The following is a 27,683-nucleotide window of genomic DNA, read 5'->3' as shown; positions in this document are numbered from 1 at the left end:
ACTTGACAAACAACTCACTATTCCTGAAAAATAATGGAGCTTTTAAACAATAGAATGACATCACAGAATATTTAACTTTGAACTTAAAGGTACATTTTTCTAAAATCTTATTTATTTATTTAATTACTGTTCAAATTAATAGTATCTTTTTTTTCGGTGTGCATTCTCTACATGTGTGCGTCATGTAAAATCCTGGGTAAATGCAATTTTGATGGCAAAAGGTGCCCTTGTTAACTACTGCACCAGTTCACAATTCACTGCAGAAGCATCAGGGGGAAATCACTCACCATAGAAGCAGTTTCCCTTCATAGTGTAATTAAGATTATTTAGCTTTTTAGACATTTTAAACGCATATGGATAAAATGTTCATCTATAACAAAGTGTCTTCACTTCCAATATTTCAGCAAACCGTTAAGTGTGAGATTATACTTATTTCCTGGATGTGCAGCATGCAGCACCCTTCCCTCAATGACCTCATCTAGGGCTATGACAAAGAAAGGTTACAATGAATGCAGTGCTGCCACACTCCAATGAATCCTTGTACCTGACCTGTCAGAAATGGGGAATTAATTCACGTTTTGTTTGAATATATTACGCCTTACATTTGAATGGTTAACTTTTTATCTATGATTTTCAGCTTTTCAGACAACAAAATACAGATTGGTCTAAAAGCTGGTAAGGAAGGGTGGGGTGGGTTGGCTGTGCACTTGAGCATAATATGGGGAATACAGTGCGTTTAACCCAATGTACTTACTTTCATTTGTTGAGTAACTGTTTCAAAATGACCAGAAACAAGTTGTCACTGGCAGAAGACCCTGTCTATGCTATGGTACCTGGCGATGGTACCTGGCCTCACTGGAATCCAGATTTATGCAAAAAAGTAGTTGTATTGGACAGAGCACAAGTCTGCCAAACAACCAAGAATTGCAGTTTTAAATTTTACCGAAATATTGTAATGAATAGTGTCTTCCTCCCCTCGTTTGTCTAGCATTACAAAGCTAAAACCTGTGCATGTGTTGGTCCTTTTCACCTCCTTGGTCCTCTGCTTCACTGGCGTTTTATTGGCTTGTTTTTATTCGAATTGGATTGCTGCATGTTTGAGCCACAGAGTAGAAGATGGAAAATAAATTACGTCAGATAATTTAATGCATGAGCAATCGAGGTTGTGGAAACTGTCTGGTGAGCTGTGTAGATGATGACATTATGGTCTAAACCCCTTCTGTCCCAAAGCAATCAGGAGATCGAAGTGCAATAAGTCATCTGCAACCTTCTCTCTGTCTTGCCTACAGACTTTTATTGAGAATGTTCTGTTATCCCTATTAGTATCTGCAGACACCAGGACTGTCTGTTACCCCTACTAGTATCTGCAGACACTGGGACTGTCTGTTACCCCTACTAGTATCTGCAGACAGCGGGACTGTCTGTTACCCCTACTTGTATCTGCAGACACCAGGACTGTCTGTTACCCCTATCGGTATCTGTAGACACAGGGACTGTCTGTTACCTCTACTAGTATCTGTAGACACTGGGACTGTCTGTTACCCCTACTAGTATGTGCAGACACCGGGACTGTCTGTTACCCCTACTGGTATCTGCAGACACCAAGACTGTCTGTTACCCCTATCGGTATCTGTAGACACAGGGACTGTCTGTTACCTCTACTAGTATCTGTAGACACTGGGACTGTCTGTTACCCCTACTAGTATGTGCAGACACCGGGACTGTCTGTTACCCCTACTAGTATCTGCAGACAGCAGGACTGTCTGTTGCCTCTACTAGTATGTGCAGACACTGAGACTGTCAGTTACCCCTACTAGTATCTGCAGACACCGGGACTGTCTGTTACCCCTACTAGTATGTGCAGACACTGGGACTGTCTGTTACCCCTACTAGTATCTGCAGACACTGGGACTGTCTGTTGCCTCTACTAGTATCTGCAGACACAGGGACTGTCTGTGACCTCTACTAGTATCTGCAGACACCGGGACTGTCTGTTACCCCTACTAGTATCTGCAGACACTGGGACTGTCTGTTACCCCTACTAGTATCTGAAGACACTGGGACTGTCTGTTGCCTCTACTAGTATCTGCAGACACAGGGACTGTCTGTGACCTCTACTAGTATCTGCAGACACTGGGACTGTCTGTTACCTCTACTAGTATCTGCAGACACCAAGACTGTCTGTTGCCTCTACTAGTATGTGCAGACACCAAGACTGTCTGTTGACTCTACTATTATCTGCAGACACCAAGACTGTCTGTTGCCTCTACCGGTATCTGCAGACACCAAGACTGTCTGTTGCCTCTACTGGTATCTGCAGACACCAAGACTGTCTGTTGCCTCTACTGGTATCTGCAGACACCAAGACTGTCTGTTACCTCTACTGGTATCTGCAGACACCAAGACTGTCTGTTGCCTCTACTGGTATCTGCAGACACCAAGACTGTCTGTTACCTCTACTGGTATCTGCAGACACCAAGACTGTCTGTTACCTCTACTGGTATCTGCAGACACCAAGACTGTCTGTTACCTCTACTGGTATCTGCAGACACCAAGACTGTCTGTTACCTCTACTGGTATCTGCAGACACCAAGACTGTCTGTTACCTCTACTGGTATCTGCAGACACCAAGACTGTCTGTTGCCTCTACTAGTATTAGCACACACCAAGACTGTCTGTTACCCCTAATAGTATCTGCAGACACTGGGACTGTCTGTTACCCCTACTAGTATGTGCAGACACCAGGACTGTCTATAACCCCTACTAGTATCTGCAGACACCGGGACTATCTGTGACCTCTACTAGTATCTGCAGACACCAAGACTGTCTGTTACCTATATTATTATGTGCAGACACCAAGACTGTCTGTTACCTATATTATTATGTGCAGACACCAAGACTGTCTGTTACCTCTACTATTATGTGCAGACACAAGGACTGTCTGTTACCCTTTCTAGAATCTGCAGACACTGAGAGAGTATGTTACCCCTACAGACACCAGAACTGTCTGTTACCTCTACTAGTATCTGCAGACACCAGGACTGTCTGTTGCCTCTACTAGTATTGTGTAGATATTAAGACAGTGTGTGTAGATATTTGGACAGTGTAGATCTTGGGACAGTGGACTTTGTGTAGATATTGGGACAGTTTACTGTGTACAGATATTGGGACAGTGTACTGTGTGTAGATATTGGGACAGTGGACTGTGTACAGATATTGGGACAGTGTACTGTGTGTAGATATTGGGACAGTGTACTGTGTGTAGATATTGGGATAGTGGACTGTGTGTAGATATTGGGACAGTTTACTGTGTGTAGATATTGGGACAGTGGAATGTGTGTAGATATTGGGACAGTGTACTGTGTGTAGATATTGGAACAGTGTACTGTGTGTATATATTTGGACAGTGTACTGTGTGTAGATATTGGGACAGTGGACTGTGTGTAGATATTGGAACAGTGTACTGTGTGTAGATATTGGGACAGTGTACTGTGTAGATATTGGGACAGTGGACTTTGTGTAGATATTGGAACAGTGGACTGTCTGAAGATATTGGGACAGTGTACTGTGTGTAGATATTGGGACAGTGTTCTGTATGTAGATCTTGGGACAGTGGACTTTGTGTAGATTTTTGGACAGTTTACTGTGTCTAGATATTGGAATAGTGGACTGTGTGTAGATATTGGAACAGTGGACTGTGTGTAGATATTGGAACAGTGGACTGTCTGAAGATATTGGGACAGTGTACTGTGTGTAGATATTGGGACAGTGGACTGTGTGTAGATATTGGAACAGTGTACTGTGTGTAGATATTGGAACAGTGGACTGTCTGAAGATATTGGAACATTGGACTGTGTGTAGATATTGGGACAGTGTACTGTGTGTAGATATTGGGACAGTGTTCTGAATGTAGATCTTGGGACAGTGGACTTTGTGTAGATATTTGGACAGTTTACTGTGTCTAGATATTGGAACAGTGGACTGTGTGTAGATATTGGAACAGTGGACTGTGTGTAGATATTGGGACATTGGACTGTGTGTAGATATTAGAACAGTGTTCTGTATGTAGATATTGGAACAGTGTACTGTGTGTAGATATTGGAACAGTGGACTGTGTGTAGATATTAGAACAGTGTTCTGTATGTAGATATTGGAACAGTGGACTGTGTGTAGATATTGGAACAGTGGACTGTGTGTAGATATTGGAACAGTGTACTGTGTAGATATTGGAACAGTGGACTGTGTGTAGATATTGGAACAGTGGACTGTGTGTAGATATTAGAACAGTGTACTGTGTAGATATTGGAACAGTGTACTGTGTAGATATTGGAACAGTGGATTGTGTGTAGATATTGGAACAGTGGACTGTGTGTAGATATTGGAACAGTGGACTGTGTGTAGATATTGGGACAGTGTACTGTGTAGATATTGGAACAGTGTACTGTGTAGATATTGGAACAGTGGATTGTGTGTAGATATTAGAACAGTGTACTGTGTAGATATTGGAACAGTGTACTGTGTAGATATTGGAACAGTGGATTGTGTGTAGATATTGGAACAGTGGACTGTGTGTAGATATTGGAACAGTGGACTGTGTGTAGATATTGGGACAGTGTACTGTGTAGATATTGGAACAGTGGACTGTGTGTAGATATTGGAACAGCGGACTGTCTGAAGATATTGGGACAGTGTACTGTGTGTAGATATTGGGACAGTGTTCTGTATGTAGATCTTGGGACAGTGGACTTTGTGTAGATTTTTGGACAGTTTACTGTGTCTAGATATTGGAACAGTGGACTGTGTGTAGATATTGGAACAGTGGACTGTGTGTAGATATTGGAACAGTGGACTGTCTGAAGATATTGGGACAGTGTACTGTGTGTAGATATTGGGACAGTGGACTGTGTGTAGATATTGGAACAGTGTACTGTGTGTAGATATTGGAACAGTGGACTGTGTGTAGATATTGGGACAGTGTACTGTGTGTAGATATTGGGACAGTGTTCTGAATGTAGATCTTGGGACAGTGGACTTTGTGTAGATATTTGGACAGTTTTCTGTGTCTAGATATTGGAACAGTGGACTGTGTGTAGATATTGGAACAGTGGACTGTGTGTAGATATTGGGACATTGGACTGTGTGTAGATATTGGAACAGTGTTCTGTATGTAGATATTGGAACAGTGTACTGTGTGTAGATATTGGAACAGTGTACTGTGTGTAGATATTGGAACAGTGGACTGTGTGTAGATATTGGAACAGTGTACTGTGTAGATATTGGGACAGTGGACTGTGTGTAGATATTGGAACAGTGGACTGTGTGTAGATATTGGAACAGTGTACTGTGTAGATATTGGGACAGTGGACTGTGTGTAGATATTGGAACAGTGGACTGTGTGTAGATATTGGAACAGTGGACTGTGTGTAAATATTTGGACAGTTTACTGTGTCTAGATATTGGAACAGTGTACTGTGTAGATATTGGAACAGTGGATTGTGTGTAGATATTGGAACAGTGGACTGTGTGTAGATATTTGGACAGTTTACTGTGTCTAGATATTGGAACAGTGTACTGTGTAGATATTGGAACACTGGACTGTGTGTAGATATTGGAACAGTGGACTGTGTGTAGATATTGGCACAGTGGACTGTGACATATATATAAATATATCAGTCAATAGGAGCCTAGCTGTATGGGAATATATTCAACTTGCCCTCCAGGAAAGGCTAGAGTAAAATAACACTTAGATGCTGTAGTTGATGAGGTATGTCTTTCAATTAGTGTACATGGCATTTTAATTTTGTTGTGTTGACTGAATAGTAATATTTATGGCTTTTTACAGTACATACAAAAATAACGAAGCTCTATTTGATTTTGAATGATCACTAAAATGATGTACATTACTGAGTGACTCTATGAATAATGTGATTGTGTTTCCTAAAACATGTACATATGGCTATGGCAGTGGTACTTCTAGAGGTTGACTGTCAACTGCCAACAGACTGTGGCTTTTTGACTAAAACATCTCCGAGTAGAAAAGCATGGAGATGTTTTCAAAGAATTTATTGCTATTTGAACTGGTATGGAAAGAATGTGCTGCCAGTCTTACGCTTAAGTGTAAGCACAGAATATCCAATTCAGCAAAATAGCACTGTCTGCAGCATGTGTTTCCAAACATCTATTTCCCCCTCCAGGTTTTTATGATTTGATGTGTTGTGTTACATTGTTTAAAAAGGGGGCACGGGTGGCCCAGTCGTCTAAGGCGCCGCGATTCGCTGTGCAGAATTGCGTCCCTTGGCCACGCCAGAAACCTATGATTGTGGGTTCGAATCCCGGTTCGCCCCGATTAAGTTTCTAGGTTTGTCAGCACCATACCCGTGCTCGTGGGTTTCACCGAAGTGGTAAACGTCTGAGTCCTGCATCATTTCGGGCTTTCCTCCCACATTAAGCTGATACGCCGTGATTTAACTGGAATACTGTTAAAAGCGGCGTTAAACCCAACTCACTCACTCACTCATTGTTTAAAAAAAGTATTTTGCTCTGTTCTGTACTGTTTTACTTTATTATGATGCATTATATTGAATCTTTGTTTTTGGAATATAGTATGTTTATATTACACTATTTGGCAGATATGTTTTCAAGCACATTGATTCTAAACTCATACTCATGCAGAAAAAGTAGAACATGATTTGTTCTCAGTGTTGCCTTGTTTTCAGGACATGGTTGTATGACTGGTGCAAGCTTCCTCAGTCATGTCTGGAAGAAGTGAAGGATATTTGCCCCAGTGGATGTCACCATATTTGGAATCAGGGATTTTATAACTTTGGTTCAAGATTTTACAGTTGACTTACATCTGCAATGTTGATGTTTCCTTGAGGCACAAAATACCCACAAGACAACTACACCTTGGGTGAGACAAGTACCCACAAGGCAGCTGCACCTTGGGTGAGTCAAGTACCCACAAGACAACTACACCTTGGGTGAGACAAGTACCCACAAGACAACTACACCTTGGGTGAGACAAGTACCCACAAGGCAGCTGCACCTTGGGTGAGTCAAGTACCCACAAGACAGCTACACCTTGGGTGAGACAAGTACCCACAAGGTAACTACACCTTGGGTGAGACAAGTTCCCACAAGACAACTACACCTTGGGTAAGACAAGTACCCACAAGGCAGCTGCACCTTGGGTGAGACAAGTTCCCACAAAGAGCTACACCTTGGGTGAGTCAAGTACCCACAAGACAGCTACACCTTGGGTGAGACAAGTTCCCACAAAGCAGCTACACCTTGGGTGAGTCAAGTACCCACAAAGCAGCTACACCTTGGGTGAGACAAGTTCCCACAAAGCAGCTACACCTTGGGTGAGACAAGTTCCCACAAGATAGCTGCACCCTGGGTGAGACAAGTTCCCACAAGACAGCTGCACCCTGGGTGAGACAAGTTCCCACAAGACAGCTGCACCCTGGGTGAGTCAAGTACCCACAAAGCAGCTACACCCTGGGTGAGTCAAGTACCCACAAAGCAGCTACACCTTGGGTAGGACTAGTTCCAACAAGACAACTACACCTTGGGTAGGACTAGTTCCAACAAGACAACTACACCTTGGGTAGGACTAGTTCCAACAAGACAACTACACCATGGATAAGACAAGTACCCACAAGACAGCTTCACCTTGGGTAAGACAAGTACCCACAAGACAACTACACCTTGGGTGAGACAAGTTCCCACAAAGCAGCTTCACCTTGGGTAAGACAAGTACCCACAAGGCTGCTGCACCTTGGGTGAGGCAAGTTCCCACAAAGCAGCTGCATCTTGGGTAAGACAAGTACCCACAAGACAGCTGCACCTTGGGTGAGACAAGTACCCACAAAGCAGCTTCACCTTGGGTGAGACAAGTACCCACAAGACAACTACACCTTGGGTGAGACAAGTACCCACAAGGCAGCTTCACCTTGGGTAAGACAAGTACCCACAAGACAACTACACCTTGGGTGAGACAAGCAAGTACCCACAAGACAACTACACCTTGGGTGAGACAAGCAAGTTCCCACAAGGCAGCTTCACCTTGGGTAAGACAAGTACCCACAAGACAACTACACCTTGGGTGAGACAAGCAAGTACCCACAAGACAACTACACCTTGGGTGAGACAAGCAAGTTCCCACAAGGCAGCTACACCTTGGGTGAGACAAGTACCCACAAAGCAGCTTCACCTTGGGTGAGACAAGTACCCACAAGACAACTACACCTAGGGTGAGACAAGTACCCACAAGGAAACTAAACCTTGGGTGAGACAAGTACCCACAAGACAACTACAACTTGGGTGAGACAAGCAAGTACCCACAAGACAACTACACCTTGGGTGAGACAAGTTCCCACAAGGCAACTACACCTTGGGTGAGGCAAGTACCCACAAAGCAGCTTCACCTTGGGTGAGACAAGTACCCACAAGACAACTACACCCTGGGTGAGACAAGTACCCACAAGGCAGCTTCACCTTGGGTAAAACAAGTACCCGAAAGACAACTACACCTTGGGTGAGACAAGTACCCACAAAGCAGCTTCACCTTGGGTAAGACAAGTACCCACAAGACAACTATACCATGGGTGAGACAAGCAAGTACCCACAAGACAACTACACCTTGGGTGAGACAAGCAAGTTCCCACAAGGCAGCTACACCTTGGGTGAGACAAGTACCCACAAAGCAGCTTCACCTTGGGTGAGACAAGTACCCACAAGGAAACTAAACCTTGGGTGAGACAAGTACCCACAAGACAACTACAACTTGGGTGAGACAAGCAAGTACCCACAAGACAACTACACCTTGGGTGAGACAAGTTCCCACAAGGCAACTACACCTTGGGTGAGGCAAGTACCCACAAAGCAGCTTCACCTTGGGTGAGACAAGTACCCACAAGACAACTACACCTTGGGTGAGACAAGTTCCCACAAGGTAACTACACCTTGGGTGAGACAAGTACCCACAAGACAACTACACCTTGGGTGAGACAAGCAAGTACCCACAAGACAACTACACCTTGGGTGAGACAAGTTCCCACAAGGCAACTACACCTTGGGTGAGGCAAGTAACCGCAAAGCAGCTTCACCTTGGGTGAGACAAGTACCCACAAGACAACTACACCTTGGGTGAGACAAGTTCCCACAAGGCAACTACACCTTGGGTGAGACAAGTACCCACAAGGCAGCTTCACCTTGGGTGAGGCACAGCAGACACATGAGGGCTAACAAAACTGAGATGGCACAGGCTGAAGAGTACTGCAGACCTTATTATGATAATTTGTGGTATCTATGGCAGCTGTTGTGCCCCTATTACCAGGTTGCCAGTTAGCTACAGAAGGAAGGGAGGTCATCTGTATGTCGGTGTTGCTGTCGCAGAGCATTCACTATCATCCTGTGACAGATGGACGATGTTTGAATTTCCAATATCCTTGGCTTGAATTATGCAGGTATTTTGAGGATACATTTATGACTGGTGTGCAGACAGAATTTCTTACATGGTCGTTGGAGTCATTCCCCGGGGATGAAAAAACAGCACTATCAATTATTTTTCGACTTGGTGGAAAGCCAGCGAATTGATTTTGTCTCCTGGATGTCACTTCACTTTGACAGTATTCCGTGCAACTTGTAAATAGAAAAGACACCAAGAAATGTAGACCCTGTAAGTTGAGGAGAGGAGAAAATAGCCATGTGGCTGACAGTTGAGGATCTTTTTTATAGAAAGGAACTATAGTCATAAACATGATTAATTGGATTGAACTTAACTTTCTAGCAATTCATTATGTCAAATACCAATCTAGCCTGAGGATAAAGAAAAATCCACTTGTATCATTGACAGGTTACTTGATTTATCTCCTGATGTAGATATCTGAAATTTATCTGCTGGATATTTACTGGACAACCAAAATGCCCCTTATGATGGCGATAAGTGCTGGATGCCTTGACTAGTTAGATGTGAGCTGGTTGTATCTGTCAGGCTGGATGTGAGCTGGTTGTATCTGTCAGGCTGCATGCAGCGCTGGATGTGAGCTGGTTGTATCTGTCAGGCTGCATGCAGGGCTTGATGTGAGCTGGTTGTATCTGTCAGGCTGCATGCAGGGCTGGATGTGAGCTGGTTGTATCTGTCAGGCTGCATGCAGGGCTGGATGTGAGCTGGTTGTATCTGTCAGTCTGCATGCAGGGCTGGATGTGAGCTGGTTGTATCTGTCAGGCTGCATGCAGGGCTGGATGTGAGCTGGTTGTAACTGTCAGGCTGCATGCAGGGCTGGATGTGAGCTGGTTGTATCTGTCAGTCTGCATGCAGGGCTGGATGTGAGCTGGTTGTATCTGTCAGGCTGCATGCAGGGCTGGATGTGAGCTGGTTGTATCTGTCAGGCTGCATGCAGGGCTGGATGTGAGCTGGTTGTATCTGTCAGGCTGCATGCAGGGCTGGATGTGAGCTGGTTGTATCTGTCAGGCTGCATGCAGGGCTGGATGCGAGCTGGTTGTATCTGTCAGTCTGCATGCAGGGCTGGATGTGAGCTGGTTGTATCTGTCAGGCTGCATGCAGCGTTGGATGTGAGCTGGTTGTATCTGTCAGGCTGCATGCAGGGCTGCATGCGAGCTGGTTGTATCTGTCAGTCTGCATGCAGGGCTTGATGTGAGCTGGTTGTATCTGTCAGGCTGCATGCAGGGCTGCATGCGAGCTGGTTGTATCTGTCAGTCTGCATGCAGGGCTTGATGTGAGCTGGTTGTATCTGTCAGGCTGCATGCAGGGCTTGATGTGAGCTGGTTGTATCTGTCAGGCTGCATGCAGCGCTGGATGTGAGCTGGTTGTATCTGTCAGGCTGCATGCAGGGCTTGATGTGAGCTGGTTGTATCTGTCAGGCTGCATGCAGCGCTGGATGTGAGCTGGTTGTATCTGTCAGGCTGCATGCAGGGCTGGATGCGAGCTGGTTGTATCTGTCAGTCTGCATGCAGGGCTTGATGTGAGCTGGTTGTATCTGTCAGGCTGCATGCAGTGCTGGATGTGAGCTGGTTGTATCTGTCAGGCTGCATGCAGGGCTGGATGTGAGCTGGTTGTATCTGTCAGGCTGCATGCGAGCTGGTTGTATCTGTCAGGCTGCATGCAGGGCTGGATGTGAGCTGGTTGTATCTGTCAGGCTGCATGCGAGCTGGTTGTATCTGTCAGGCTGCATGCAGGGCTTGATGTGAGCTGGTTGTATCTGTCAGGCTGCATGCAGGGCTGGATGTGAGCTGGTTGTGAGCTGGTTGTATCTGTCAGGCTGCATGCAGGGCTTGATGTGAGCTGGTTGTATCTGTCAGGCTGCATGCAGGGCTGGATGTGAGCTGGTTGTGAGCTGGTTGTATCTTTCAGGCTGCATGCAGGGCTGGATGTGAGCTGGTTGTATCTGTCAGGCTGCATGCAGGGCTGGATGTGAGCTGGTTGTATCTGTCAGGCTGTATCTGTCAGGCTGCCTGCAGGGCTGGATGCAAAAGCTTGTTGATTTTAGCTGGTAGTATTTGTCAGGCAGCATGCTTGGGAAAGCCCACCCAATAGCAGGAGGAGACAGAAATAGGACAGTGACTATCATTTCAAGCAGTGTCTATAGACAATTAACACCTAGAGAGCTTTGGCCTATCAGCCCGAAAGTATTCATTTCCCAATGTTATGTAATAGCAGACAATCGCATGTATTACCATTAGTGATGCTGTTACTGGATGGTTGAAGCTAGCTTCCTCTTCCATAGTGACTGATATTAGTTGAATTGGACGTACTGGCTGAATGAAAGGAACTCATGTCAGTGTACAATTAGGCCACAATAAAGTTTTGTATTTCAATTTTAGTACACAGTTTTCTTTGCAAGATAGATACTGTAAAACCTGGGTTGTAGACCTGATGGATCTCAGTGAACTTGCATTATGTCTGCCATACTGATAAGTGAAAGTCAACATGGCATCAGTTTATGACAACTTGAGATGAGCGTTTGATGTGTGGCAAGGTATGTCCATGGGCATCTATCAATAGTATTTAACTCTTTCTAAGATTTCTAAATTCTTTAATATTTATGTAAGTGTTTAAATGAAGAAAGGAGGTTGGCATGCGTTTTATTGGGCTAGGTGAACTTTTAACTATTGCACCAAATTTGTGCTTTACTATAGAGGCTTGTGAGGAAAATCATTCCCCCATTTCAAGTTTTCATAAAAGTATTGCTGAAGTACATTTTTTAACTAAATAAATTGTTTCTGTGTAAGAAAAATATCATAATATCTTGATGTTAGTGAGGTAGTCATTATGTTTTGACAAAACACGCCACAGACCGAAAATTTGTCAATGCTTCATATGGTGATAGATTCTTACACTATGTCAGAACACTCCTGTGTACGACAGTTCCAGTTGTGCAGTGATTAAACATTATTCCAGCAGAGATGCTCAGTTGATTACCAGGCATAAAAGGATCCTTTATAAACCTAACATGTCAAAAGGAGAAATTTGAGGCCTATAATGTTGTGTTTAAAATCTTGTTATTTATGACAATACAGGATCAGAGTTGTACCAGCAAATTAAGAGAATGCACTGGAAAAAAAACCTGAAAGTATTTAATATTTGATATGTTAGTTTGTGTAATCTGATGAGAGTAGGCCTCATGGGTAATTGTGTCATACTGGGGTTGCGTGAGGCTCATTATTGCTATCTCAGAATGCCATGCAATGATGCAAACCAACACTTGTTTTTTTTTGAGTCACTACATCAGACATTTAGTCACTGAGAATTTCAATACCCTTAGTTGTAGGATTTTGAAAAAATACCATTTTTTTGACAATCCGGTTGGAAAGATTGATATTAAGCAAAAAGACAATGTCAGCCATAATGGTAACATACATCCCACTTGGTTTTCTGATCCCGAGCAGACTATTCATGGATTATGCAGCCACCACTGTATGGTATTGTATGGTACTGTATGTATCTAGGTTATAAGATAAGGTTTGCTGGTTGCTTGTTACAGATAATTGAGAAGGTCATTCTGGTTGTTGTCTCATCCAGGGGCGGTCGGGTAGCCTAGTGGTTAAAGCGTTCGCTCGTCACGCCGAAGACCCGGGTTCGATTCCCGACATGGGTACAATGTGTGAAGCCCATTTCTGGTGTCCCCCGCCGTGATATTGCTGGGATATTGCTAAAAGCGGCGTAAAACCATACTCAGTCAGTGTTGTCTCATCCCAATGGTGTCCATTGATTGCAGGGGGATGAAGCAGGGCCTACACAGAAAACGTGTAAAACATGTGGCAAGGCCATTCATAGGGTTTCATATAGTAGGCAGATAGAGGGACCATGTAGGGGCAGATAGAGGGACCATGTAGGGGCAGATAGAGGGACCATGTAGGGGCAGATAGAGGGACCATGTAGGGGCAGATTGAGGGACCATGTAGGGGCAGATAGAGGGACCATGTAGGGGCAGATTGAGGGGTACCATGTAGGGGCAGATAGAGGGACCATGTAGGGGCAGATAGAGGGACCATGTAGGGGCAGATAGAGGGGACCATGTAGGGGCAGATTGAGGGGTACCATGTAGGGGCAGATAGAGGGACCATGTAGGGGCAGATAGAGGGACCATGTAGGGGCAGATAGAGGGACCATGTAGGGGCAGATAGAGGGACATGTAGGGGCAGATAGAGGGACCATGTAGGGGCAGATAGAGGGACCATGTAGGGGCAGATAGAGGGACCATGTAGGGGCAGATAGAGGGACCATGTAGGGGCAGATAGAGGGGACCATGTAGAGGCAGATAGAGGGACCATGTAGGGGCAGATAGAGGGGACCATGTAGGGGCAGATAGAGGGACCATATAGGGGCAGATAGAGGGACCATGTAGGGGCAGATAGAGGGACCATGTAGGGGCAGATAGAGGGACCATGTAGAGGCAGATAGAGGGACCATGTAGGGGCAGATAGAGGGACCATGTAGGGGCAGATAGAGGGACCATGTAGGGGCAGATAGAGGGACCATGTAGGGGCAGATAGAGGGACCATGTAGGGGCAGATAGAGGGACCATGTAGGGGCAGATAGAGGGACCATGTAGGGGCAGATAGAGGGACCATGTAGGGCCAGATAGAGGGACCATGTAGGGACAGATAGAGGGACATGTAGGGGCAGATAGAGGGACCATGTAGGGGCAGATAGAGGGACCATGTAGGGCCAGATAGAGGGACCATGTAGGGCCAGATAGAGGGACCATGTAGGGCCAGATAGAGGGACCATGTAGGGACAGATAGAGGGACCATATAGGGGCAGATTGAGGGGGACCATGTAGGGGCAGATAGAGGGACCATATAGGGGCAGATAGAGGGACAATGTAGGTGCAGAAAGAGGGACCATATAGGGGCAGATAGAGGGGACCATGAAGGGGCAGATAGAGGGGACATGTAAGGGCCAGATAGAGGGGACATGTAAGGGCAAATAGAGGGGACCATGTGGGGGCAGATAGAGGGGACCATATAGGGGCAGATAGAGGGACCATATAGGGGCAGATAGAGGTGACATGTAGGGGCAGATAGAGGGACCATGTAGGGGCAGATAGAGGGGACCATGTAGGGGCAGATAGAGGGGACAATGTAGGGGCAGATAGAGGGGACATGTAAGGGCAGATAGAGGGGACCATGTGGGGGCAGATAGAGGGGACCATGTAGGGGCAGATAGAGGGACCATGTAGGGGCAGATAGAGGGACCTTGTAGGGGCAGATAGAGGGTACCATGTAGGGGCAGATAGAGGGACCATGTAGGGGCAGATAGAGGGGACAATGTAGGGGCAGATAGAGGGGACATGTAAGGGCAGATAGAGGGGACCATGTGGGGGCAGATAGAGGGGACCATGTAGGGGCAGATAGAGGGACCATGTAGGGGCAGATAGAGGGACCATGTAGGGGCAGATAGAGGGACCATGTAGGGGCAGATAGAGGGACATGTAGGGGCAGATAGAGGGACCATGTAGGGGCAGATAGAGGGACATGTAGGGCCAGATAGAGGGACCATGTAGGGGCAGATAGAGGGGACCATGTAGGGACAGATAGAGGGACATGTAGGGCCAGATAGAGGGACCATGTAGGGGCAGATAGAGGGACATGTAGAGGCAGATAGAGGGACCATGTAGGGGCAGATGGAGGGGACCATGTAGGGACAGATAGAGGGGACCATGTAGGGGCAGATGGAGGGACCATGTAGGGGCAGATAGAGGGACATGTAGAGGCAGATAGAGGGACCATGTAGGGGCAGATGGAGGGGACCATGTAGGGACAGATAGAGGGGACCATGTAGGGGCAGATGGAGGGACCATGTAGGGGCAGATAGAGGGACATGTAGAGGCAGATAGAGGGACCATGTAGGGGCAGATGGAGGGACATGTAGAGGCAGATAGAGGGACATGTAGAGGCAGATAGAGGGACCATGTAGGGGCAGATGGAGGGGACCATGTAGGGGCAGATGGAGGGGACCATGTAGGGGCAGATGGAGGGACCATGTAGGGGCAGATAGAGGGACATGTAGAGGCAGATAGAGGGACCATGTAGGGTCAGATAGAGGGACCATGTAGGGGCAGATAGAGGGACATGTAGAGGCAGATAGAGGGACCATGTAGAGGCAGATAGAGGGACATGTAGAGGCAGATAGAGGGACATGTAGAGGCAGATAGAGGGACCATGTAGGGGCAGATAGAGGGACATGTAGGGGCAGATAGAGGGACATGTAGAGGCAGATAGAGGGACATGTAGGGGCAGATAGAGGGACCATGTAGGGGCAGATAGAGGGACATGTAGGGGCAGATAGAGGGACATGTAGAGGCAGATAGAGGGACATGTAGAGGCAGATAGAGGGACCATGTAGGGGCAGATGGAGGGGACCATGTAGGGGCAGATGGAGGGGACCATGTAGGGACAGATAGAGGGGACCATGTAGGGGCAGATGGAGGGACCATGTAGGGGCAGATAGAGGGACATGTAGAGGCAGATAGAGGGACCATGTAGGGCCAGATAGAGGGACCATGTAGGGGCAGATAGAGGGACATGTAGAGGCAGATAGAGGGACCATGTAGGGGCAGATGGAGGGGACCATGTAGGGGCAGATAGAGGGACATGTAGAGGCAGATGGAGGGACCATGTAGGGGCAGATAGAGGGACCATGTAGGGGCAGATGGAGGGACCATGTAGGGACAGATAGAGGGGACCATGTAGGGGCAGATAGAGGGACCATGTAGGGCCAGATAGAGGGACCATGTAGGGGCAGATAGAGGGACATGTAGAGGCAGATAGAGGGACCATGTAGGGGCAGATGGAGGGGACCATGTAGGGACAGATAGAGGGGACCATGTAGGGGCAGATAGAGGGACCATGTAGGGGCAGATAGAGGGACATGTAGAGGCAGATAGAGGGACCATGTAGGGGCAGATAGAGGGACCATGTAGGGGCAGATGGAGGGGACCATGTAGGGACAGATAGAGGGGACCATGTAGGGGCAGATAGAGGGACCATGTAGGGGCAGATAGAGGGGACCATGTAGGGGCAGATGGAGGGGACCATGTAGGGGCAGATAGAGGGACCATGTAGGGGCAGATGGAGGGGACCATGTAGGGGCAGATAGAGGGACCATGTAGGGGCAGATAGAGGGACATGTAGAGGCAGATAGAGGGACCATGTAGGGGCAGATGGAGGGGACCATGTAGGGGCAGATAGAGGGACATGTAGAGGCAGATAGAGGGACCATGTAGGGGCAGATGGAGGGGACCATGTAGGGGCAGATGGAGGGACCATGTAGGGGCAGATAGAGGGACATGTAGGGTCAGATGGAGGGACATGTAGGGGCAGATAGAGGGGACCATGTAGGGGCAGATGGAGGGACATGTAGGGGCAGAGTTCTGAAAATACTGTGTTGTGTTGAGCATATGTTGTATTGTATGGAGTCTGATGGCTGGTGAAGATATAGCATTGTATAGAGTAGATACCAGTTTGTCATAAGCTTGAATTCATTGAAACTACACCAACATTTATGAACGTTAGCTCTCAACTTACTAAATCTTTCGAATGTCCTCGGGGAGGTCATTAGTGTAGTTTTGTGTCCTGATTATGCAGATTGCAACAATTATTTGAAAGGTTTATCCCATGGGCCAAAATAATTCAATTATTGTTTTGTCGGTCAGTAACATTGGTGAAATTCACAGGGGAACATTTTGATACATATTTAGTTTAAACGTCTGCTGCAGCTTTTTTTTAAAGCAAACGGTTTACAAAACTTCTGATTTGTTATTTGGACTTATATAATGTGATGAATAGGAACAGTGGCAACAAACTGGCTTCCATGTAGCTGATTCCTCTAGTTGGCCTGTTTGTAGTGAGGTTCTCATAGGGCAGTATTCAGACTGAAGAATCTATGTTTAGCCAGTGGCCTAGATGGTCAGCCACACTGAAACATGTTACCTGGACGAATAACAGGCAGTCATAGCTTTACGCACCTGATGAGTAGCTGGCAAACCGACCACAAGTCATTCAATACAGAGGTGTGTGGAGCTATTTCATATTAGTTAACAATCCTTTACCCACCCGCATTAAGCTTGTTGTACTGATCTCCCTTTAATGGGCTTTTGGTTGTGTGAGCTACACACCTAGTGGGCTCTTGTGTCACTGCTACAGCCGCCACAAACAGATTGCAACAGATAAAGGAAGTGCGTTTTGGCGGGAGTGAGCTCACAAAGCACTCTGGGATAGCTTCTTAGTGATAAAGAACTGAACAGAAGCACATGTCTAGGGAATGGACAGTAGACGCTATGAATTGGAACGAAAGAAGGGTGAGTAGATTTGTGGGATACATGACTTGATAATAACATGTTGAGGCTACATGAACTAACTGCCTTCAAGGACAACAGTAAAAACCTGAGCCTGTGTTTAGTGATTACTGTGTTTTCCAGCTTTGCCGGCTAATAAAACTTGGGGTCTGGCTTGTCACATGTACTGTGCTGCCTGGTCTGGCTGGATGGCTGGCCCGACTGCCTGGTGGTTCATGTGTGTGTACCGGTGCGTGGTGTCATGCAAGTGTGTCATTACTGTGGGGCCAGGTAGAGGGAGGCAGTCACACACAGAGAAGACTGTAGCCCACCTCACTCAGGCTGGCGCATTTACAGCTCAGATGTTAGTGGAATTGGAGATGCTTCCAACTTGACAGTATATTGTCATCAGTTACCTGTATGTGTTTACATGATTTGTCTGTTGTATGGTGCAGGTTAGGAAGTGTACCGTGTGTAGATTTTAACCACTTTTAAGCCTTTCAGTGTTTGAAATTTCCTACTATTCCTGAGTTTGAGTAGACAAATCGGTGAGGTTGTACTTCCTGGTGTGCACATGGGACCGACCCATCTCACTAGATGGCGGTGTGTTCTATATTACTGTGAAACCAGGACACACAGTTAGGCTGAGTGTAGAAGAAGTTATGGTTTGGATTCACAATGTTTGTGGAATATGCATGACTGCTCAAGTGAATGTGTGTTGAATGGACAGCCCCCTTGTCCAGTCACAGTGGTTATTGAAAGAGATACCTGCATGTGAATGCATGATAGAAATTGAATGTAGGTTTTGTATGAAGAGAGTGTAAACTGTATTTGGTTATATGTATGAAACAAATCATATTATAGGTACAGATTTGAGGCAGTAAATATATCACTTGGCTATCACTCAATAGCATTAGTTACATTTTTTGACTTGTCATTTTATGCTTGGTTTGAAATTTATTTTGGACTGAACGCCATGCCATTGTATGTCCACATGTTGACTTGAGAGTGTACGTGTGGAAGCTGACCATTGTTCAAATACCCTAAACCTTGACAATGAGAGCTAGCCCACACAAACAGTTTGCCGGGAGGGAGAGAGGGAGGTCACGTGATGTAGGCTTGTCTGGTCGACTTGACATTTGTGCACAGAGATCCGTATTTGTCTCAAACCAAATGAACATTATTTTACTGTCTCACAGTGTCATTGTGTTTTCTAACAGCCTGCATATATGTCTGTTGAGGAAACATTTGTGCACCTCCAAACTTTTGTGAATATTGGTTTCCCTGGTTCTCTTGTGAATGGATCAGCAAATGGTATAGGAAATACTCCTACATGTTTCACACACTGTCAGGCAGTAGTTATAGTCCGTGCAGTTTCATAAAATCAGTCAACACTTTAACCTTGTGTAGGGTCATATATTTGCCATTTATGCAAAGATTAATTTCTAGTGAGATTATGAAAACAAAATGTTTGAGCATTTCTAATCGAGTTGATGGAGTTGAATGTGTTGTTGTGAGAAGCCGGCCTAGAGCAGGGGTGTGGTATGTATGCTGGCATTCCTCACACACTTGGTGGGGAGGAAGAACACATCTTACCATGTGTGGCACAGACGGAATTCACAGGCAGTTAGTCAGGCCTCCCTCCCATCAGACAAACAGATGACACATTGGATCCAGTCAGTACTACATGGTCTGTAGCGTCTGTCTGTGCATTGGATCTGTCTGCCTCATAATGTTTGGAGTTTCCAGTATCACCACAGCCTACACCATATACAAAAGAATTGAACTGACTTAACACATATTGTAAGCTATGAGCAGTCATTCAAAAAAATTGTCTGCATGAATTATGTCGGGTTATTATCATATATTTTTACTGTTTGGTTTAGGTTATCGGTGGTCCAAGTTGTGAGTTGATATTCAAATGTTCTTTTGTTCCATTAACTGGAAGAAAACGTGTTAATGTGCAGTATGTACCAGGTTGTGAGACAGAAGTGTCTCTCATATTGTTCCTGGCCAATGATCTGCCCACCAATCACAGGGAGGGATGCTGAGAGCTGTGGGAGCAGGCAATTATCTCCCTGCTCCTCCTCCTCCCCAGGGATAGGCAGCTTTGTTCTCCTCTGGTCATGTGTCTGTGCCACTGACCTAGATTAGGGTCGCAGCTGCTTCACCTTTGGGTGTGCCAGGTCATGGCCTGCCAGCCTCCAGGGTCAGCTCAGGTCACTGGTCAGACAAACCCCCCCTCCCCCTTCCTTTACCTGTGGCTACTCTTGTGAGTGAGTGAGAATGAGGCTTATGTTTACACATAACTATTTCCTACCCCCAAACTGTTGCAGTTTCTGTCTCTAGTTTCTGGTCATGACTCAGTCTGAAATGACGTTGATTTTCATGAAATATGATTAGTTTAATGTTGATGTTATTAGCACAAAGGATTTCTACATGTTATGTAGACGGTACATGAGGTTGATCCAGCAATCATGTGACAGATGCCAGGAGTTGCGTTGAAAGACAGAAGCCTGACTTCTTCACTTTGAAGATTTAAAATGTCTGTTGTATGTCAGGATTTAAGACGAATAGGATGAGCATCACATGAGCTTGTGTCTCCCATTTAAATTGATTTCTTAATTTAATTAGATGTTGAGTGTCACACAGCAGAGACAGCATCACAAATCATGCAAATTGTAGAAAAGGTCCTGATGAACATGTGTAGTTTCTCAATGAAGTTCACCTCTCTTGCTTTTTCATATGAAGCATTTACAGAGTTGTTGTATTTAGAAATGACAGGTTTAAATACGATGTGACATGGTGATATGGCCAGTATGAGCTGTGCCGTTTCTGGTGAGGGTGATGAGCGGCTTAGGACCAGCCTAGCTGCTTGTAAGTGGAGAGCTAGTTCTCAAGTGGGAAGAGGGAAATGGAATGTTAATGGCTTTTAGAAATGACAAAAATCCTTGTAATCAGTTACCACAGCTGGCCAAGAGATGTTGTGATGATAGACAGGGAGTATGTTCCTGAAGTCCAGCAGGAGTGGGTGGGGCTGGCTTTTATCCCCTTATTGTCACATGCCACTCGATTCTTCCATGTCTGGCAGTCCTCACACAGTACATATGTAATGATTTCTACATCATCATATGTGCCAGAAAATAACATACATGTATACTATGTCATTAAGCCCTTTTGCCACCAAAATATATTCCACAATAAATGATAAACTGTTTTCAATCAGAATATTCTCATATATTGCACATATTTTGGGCTGGATCATTATATGCTGTGCTTCTATGAATTTCTAACCAGATTTGTCAGTCAGTATGTAAACCATGAGCCTCAACTCCTTCCTGGTGATAGTAGATATCACATCCTGAAACTATAATCTCCTTGTTGTCAGTTATGTTTTATCAACTGTTGTGAAACAAGGAAGCTGATACATTGCTGGTGTGGACAGGACGATTTTGGACAGACATTCTGTGTCTTTATTAGGTAGTACTATGCGGACAGGAAGCTTGATTTATTCGTTATGATTTGTAATACAGCATAAGGTAAAATGATGAAATGACTGTGCTTAAGTTTGTCTAAATTGAATTTGTTTTAATGTTACCTGTTGTTTGTTTCAGATCCTTGATATTGGAGAAAGCTAACACCCTCCCCTAGTGCCAGACAGCAATCCCTGTGTCCCACAAAGTGGTATATTCACTGACAGATCAAGGCAAAGTGGCTTCTACACCAGGACTCACCTATCCTTATATGACCTCTACCGTCTGTGTCCTACTAGCTACACATTTAGTTGGTCTCTTATGGTGACTCTTGTTTGAGTACTTAGTGTTAAAACCCATTGTCTTTCATATCTTGCCCAGCGAGTAACTCTTGGTATGGCCATGGTGAATCCTATGCTGAATCTAGCCATTCCTAACCCCAATGTTAAGGACTCAAGATGGCTTACACTGGAAGTTTGCCGCGAGTTCCAACGGAACAAATGCACCCGCACGGAGAATGAATGCAAATTTGCTCATCCACCTCCACACGTGGAAGTACAGAATGGGCGGGTGATAGCCTGCTTTGATTCCATAAAGGTAAGTTGAATGTTGTGTGACGTATTGCAGTGAACTAGAGCCTGCAGTTGTGGTGGTGTTGGTGGTGTTGAGGATGTGCACGTCCCATGCACAGCAGGTTGACGACAACCAGCATTAGTACTGATGGTCTACTGTAATGAGTTCTGGGATATGTACCAAATTATTTTGTACATTGGAATGTTGGACTAAGAAAAAGTAGTAGTATGTCATAGTATCTATTTGATATTGATATTGGTTTTATCTTACAGAGACACAATTACTAGAAATCATGGCCCCCGAGGTAGTACTAAAACACACATGCTGAATTCCGTCTGTGTCCATACATTGTGATGTCCCTACAGTAGACATCATATCCTACTGGAACATTCTACCTTGTATTGATGAGCATGGGTGCAAGTACTCCAATTATTTCATTGTGGTGCAATATGATTGCCCCTTGTGTCGCTCTGTGCTAGACAATGTTGTGCTTGTTCCTACTGTTGTACAGTGTTGTTCACTTTGTCTGGATATATACCATTTGTGGTGTGTGCATGGATGGAACTACAAGAAGTGCTATTGTCCAGTTTCAGAAGTCGGTGTTTGGATTTCAACTGTGGTGTTATTGTTCAGATATGCTGGATCTACAGTATGGAGTATTTCTTGTGGTAGAGAGTCTGGCAGTAAATCTGGCAGTCATGTTGGTGCCACCACCCCATGTGCCCTAGTGGTGCCATCTGCATCATACACTGCCAAACAACATTTAATATACCCCGGTAACTTCAAGTTGAAATCTTTTATTTTGGTTCAGGATATTGACTGGCCAGGAACATTTGGCCTTCAAGAATCAGATTTTTCTCTCTCAGGCTGTCAAATTCACCACACCTGTGAGGTCTTACAATGAATATTCTTCCAGTCTGATTACATTGATTACAAGTTTTTTTAACATTTCAAATTAAACTAGAAAGCTTGTGATGCAGAGTCATGTCCATTCTGAGCCAGAGCACCCAGCATTTGCATATGCCTCACTCACTTCTTTCACCAGCTCCGCACACTGTTTCTTTCACCAGAAGGGCTTTAATTGATATGACAATGAAAAAACTGACAACTTGAATGTGGATTGAGGAGGGTTCTGCACGATATAATTTACATATATATTGTTGACCACAGAGGCAGGTCAGCTGTCAGATTCTGTGACCCAAAACAATCCACTGTAAATGTTGCGGGGGGGGGGGGGGACTCCCAGGGATAGTGATGGTGCAAGGTCATCTAAGGGCATATCCAGGATTTCAAATAAATTTCATGACTGGAAATAGTATTTGATTGTTGCGGAAGCCATCCAAGTCTCACAGTGTGCTGGATGGGTAATTCTTTTCATTAATTCATGATATGTGATTTTTATGAAGAGCACGTCTTGAAGGGCCAATTTTTGTGTCAACTTTTGTTAGTTACCTGATTAAAAGAAAGCTTTCTTTATGTAAACAGGGCATAAGCTATAGTTCAGAAATTGTTATTTAACCTTTCATGAACATATGAATACTTTGAACATTTCAGTCCGGACAAATATGTCATGTCAGTATGACTTGTCTGGTCACATTCAAAACTCAGTGTTACAGAGGCAGTGTTTTCTACATCATGTAGATGCTAAGACTTTATCAATGTTAGTTTGAACCTTGTATGACCTTCTCTCATATTAAAAAGTGTTATTTTGAAGACTTAGAGGTGTAGAAATACACTCAGTGATGCAGGTAATGGAAGTGGCAACATCACGGGATAGTCTTGCCACTCCTTGTCTGTATGCCAGCCCAGTGACAGAGTGCTATGTTGCATTGGAAAACAGTCATCTCATCATGGAATTGGAAATGATCATATTAGCTGTCCAGTTGACAGATGAATCCTAGTACAACATCTAGTACATAAATTTTACGGGCACAGCATTGAAAATATGCAGCATTGAACGGTTGTGTATGCATCTGCCTAAAATTGGACAAGACAATACAGCAGTTTTCACACTGGTGGGCTGAACATGCAGGGACAAACATGATGTCCCCTTGAGTCAATATTGGTCTCGGCTATGCCGGCCACAGGCCTGGCACACACAGCAACACTCACAGGAAGACACACAGACAACTCAGAGGATTCCGCAGTGGGATAAACACTACTCAAACTTTAATTGGAAAACAGAAATGTTGGAGCTTCAGGTTCCTTTAAACTCTCAAGGGAATAATTTTGGATGCATGAGAATATTTCCATTCCAAATCTGGAGGATGTTGGCTTTTAGTGTGATATAACTAGGTGGGTAGTGAAAGAAATTATGTGTGAACTTAGGAATACTTCTTTTATTAGTGGCAAACAGAAAGACATATTTTATCTGTAGAAATTGTGTATTGTTTGTTATGCAAGGTTAATTGATTTCAATTTTGTGGGAAGCATTTATGTGGATTTGGAGTTTTTCCTGAGTAACAGGACACAGGCGGGGGTTGGCAGGTGAACATGTTCAGATGACTGCCATGACCGAGGAAATGTTCAATCAAGATTTAGTAGAACTTTGAATAATGTCTCAGGTATTACATATGTAGTACAAAATCATTATTCCAATTTATTCAGAGAAGCACCATGTTCTCCCCGAGTCAGAGAAACCACATAAATATATGTTGCCAAAATTCCATGCATGGGTTTGGCGCTTTCAACATTTGTGAGGGTAACCCACACCACAAGAGCTGTTCCCTGCAGTTGTACAATGTCGGGGTCTTTGGTACAGGAAAATACATACCTTTGTTCTTTGTGCAATAATATAGAGCTGTATTGACACAGTGCTGTGTGTAGAAAGGTGTTGGTTATCAGTTTCATTTATTCAGCACTCCTCTGTCAGATGTAGCCGACAGACATCTAGTCTATATCACATCTGGTCTATATAATATCTAGCCCCAATCCACTGTAGCAGACGGAGATCTAGTGTATATCACATCTAGCCCCATGCGACATAAAGCAAGCTAGACACATCCACTGTAGCAGATGGAGATCTAGTCTATATCACATCTAGCCCCACTCGACATATAGCTAGCTATGCACATCCACTGTAACAGATGGAGATCTAGTCTATATCACATCTAGCCCCACTCACCATAAAGCAAGCTATACACATCCACTGTAGCAGATGGAGATCTAGTCTATATCACATCTAGCCCCACTCACCCTATAGCAAGCTATGCACATCCACTGTAGCAGACGGAGAGCTAGTCTATATCAATCACATCTAGCCCCACTCGACATATAGCTAGCTATGCACATCCACTGTAGCAGACGGAGATCTAGTCTATATCACTTCTAGCCCCACTCGACATATAGCTAGCTATACCCATACACTGTAGCAGATGGAGATCTAGTGTATATCTCATCTAGCCCCACTTGACATATAGCTAGCTATACCCATACACTGTAGCAGATGGAGATCTAGTCTATATCTCATCTAGCCCCACTTGACATATAGCTAGCTATACCCATACACTGTAGCAGACGGAGATCTAGTCTATATCTCATCTAGCCCCACTTGACATATAGCTAGCTATACCCATACACTGTAGCAGACGGAGATCTAGTCTATATCTCATCTAGCCCCACTTGACATATAGCTAGCTATACCCATACACTGTAGCAGACGGAGATCTAGTCTATATCTCATATAGCCCCACTCGACATATAGCTAGCTATACCCATACACTGTAGCAGATGGAGATCTAGCCTATATCTCATCTAGCCCCACTCGACTAGCTATACACAATGTCCACAGCAGACAGACATAATATATTCTTTCTCGCATCTCACATATGTCACATCTAGCTTGACTTGACATATAGCTAGCTAGAAACAACTTCTGTAGCAGATAGAGATCCAGTCAATTGAGGTAATAGATGTCCATTATTTGCTGAGCAGTGTTTGAGAGGGCTGTAAGTGTATGGAGGTGTGGAGGAGGATGTCCTCCGGCATGCACACACTCCTGTGGCCAGCACCAGTCGTACTGCCCCTCCTCTCTCAAACACATTGTTTCAATATTGACCCAGCTTCAGCATACCATTAGACACTTGTCATGCATCTTAATCTATTTAAATCCCTGTCTGTAAACACACTATAGGCAGTCTTTATGGGGTGCTGTATGATGGGGTCTGTAGTAGTGGCTAGCTAGTGTATCTGTTTGTTCCTGTTGTAGCCAGCCATCATTCCCCATGCTTATCTGGACATGAATCAAGCAGTCATGAATGGGGTATAACAACTGTAGAACAAAACATCAGGGGGGAGGGGGTTGAGAACAGGTCATGTTGGACAAGGATTGACCTCAGCTAGCAATAAACAAAGCATTAGATGTTGTGTTCCCTTGTTTAATGTACTGTACATACTGCTCCAGTCTGTGTCTGTCAACAAGAAAGTGTCTATTCTCAGTAGCATTATGTTTCATATAGTGTGACTTGGAAAAGATTTTGATAGGTGATGTCACACTAAGGGTGCTAAGTTATGAATATTCATGGGGATAATATTCAATGGAAAGGACAAAATGAAAGGCATTCCGATAATTTGACCCCAATGGTAGATCTAAGCTCACAGCTCAATAAACACTATAGCATAAGAAGGGAATCCTGAAATATTTCCCATGTAAATGCTTGTTTTTCACACTTGACATATTTCTTGTCATACAGTGTGACTCAGTAAAGAAGCCTGTGAGAACACTCTGTTCCGAGTCAAGAAATATAAACTCTGTGACTATTATGCAAGGACTTTTACTGCATGAATCACAAATCTGAGTCATAACTTTTGCATATCTGATCACATTTGTTTAAACAACCTAATATCTGAATTTGTCTGACATTAGCCAAAAACCTTGTCTAAACATGCAATTGACATTGTTCAACTAGCTAGTTTCTGAAGTTATCATGTATACAGGCCAATAGTAGCATCAGCCATGGTGTTAATGTCATGTATACAGGCCAATAGTAGCATCAGCCATGGTGTTAATGTCATGTATATACAGGCCAATAGTAGCATCAGCCATGGTGTTAATGTCATGTATACAGGCCAATAGTAGCATCAGCCATGGTGTTAATGTCATGTATACAGGCCAATAGTAGCATCAGCCATGGTGTTAATGTCATGTATACAGGCCAATAGTAGCATCAGCCATGGTGTTAATGTCATGAATATACATGCCAATAGTAGCATCAGCCATGGTGTTAATGTCATGTATACAGGCCAATAGTAGCATCAGCCATGGTGTTAATGTCATGTATATACAGGCCAATAGTAGCATCAGTCATGGTGTTAATGTCATGTATACAGGCCAATAGTAGCATCAGCCATGGTGTTAATGTCATGTATATACAGGCCAATAGTAGCATCAGCCATGGTGTTAATGTCATGTATACAGGCCAATGGTAGCATCAGCCATGGTGTTAATGTCATGTATATGGGGCAATAGTAGCATGAGCTATGGTGTTAAGCTATCATGTATACAGGCCAATAGTAGCATCAGCCATGGTGTTAATGCCATGTATACATGCCAATAGTAGCATCAGCCATGGTGTTAATGTCATGTATACAGCCCAATAGTAGCATCAGCCATGGTGTTAATGTCATGTATATACAGGCCAATAGTAGCATCAGCCATGGTGTTAATGTCATGTATACAGGCCAATGGTAGCATCAGCCATGGTGTTAATGTCATGTATACAGGCCAATGGTAGCATCAGCCATGGTGTTAATGTCATGTATACAGGCCAATAGTAGCATCAGCCATGGTGTTAATGTCATGTATACATGCCAATAGTAGCATCAGCCATGGTGT

The 27,683-nt window shown here is 44.6% G+C and overlaps 1 protein-coding gene across 14 annotated transcripts in view; it reads left to right on the top strand.

The window, feature by feature from the left end:
• LOC124151447 (muscleblind-like protein 2a) overlaps positions 1-27,683 on the top strand; it is a 411,834-nt gene that overhangs the window by 342,594 nt on the left and 41,557 nt on the right. For 11 of the 14 annotated variants that reach the window (XM_048390567.1, XM_048390570.1, XM_048390568.1 and 8 more), the window contains one exon: positions 21,419-21,874. In XM_048390567.1, the coding sequence (XP_048246524.1) occupies positions 21,674-21,874 (201 nt within the window). In that variant the 5' untranslated portion in view covers positions 21,419-21,673. Of the gene's footprint in view, positions 1-17,672; positions 17,829-18,202; positions 18,223-21,260; positions 21,285-21,418; positions 21,875-27,683 lie in introns of those variants that run through there. The other 3 variants (XM_046523914.2, XM_046523922.2, XM_046523921.2) reach the window with 3 other exon arrangements.

Source organism: Haliotis rufescens, unplaced genomic scaffold (assembly GCF_023055435.1).
Source record: "Haliotis rufescens isolate VD_foot unplaced genomic scaffold, xgHalRufe1.0.p SCAF_9, whole genome shotgun sequence".
NCBI classification, from domain to species: domain Eukaryota; kingdom Metazoa; phylum Mollusca; class Gastropoda; order Lepetellida; family Haliotidae; genus Haliotis; species Haliotis rufescens.
This window is presented reverse-complemented; position numbering and strand designations above follow the sequence as displayed.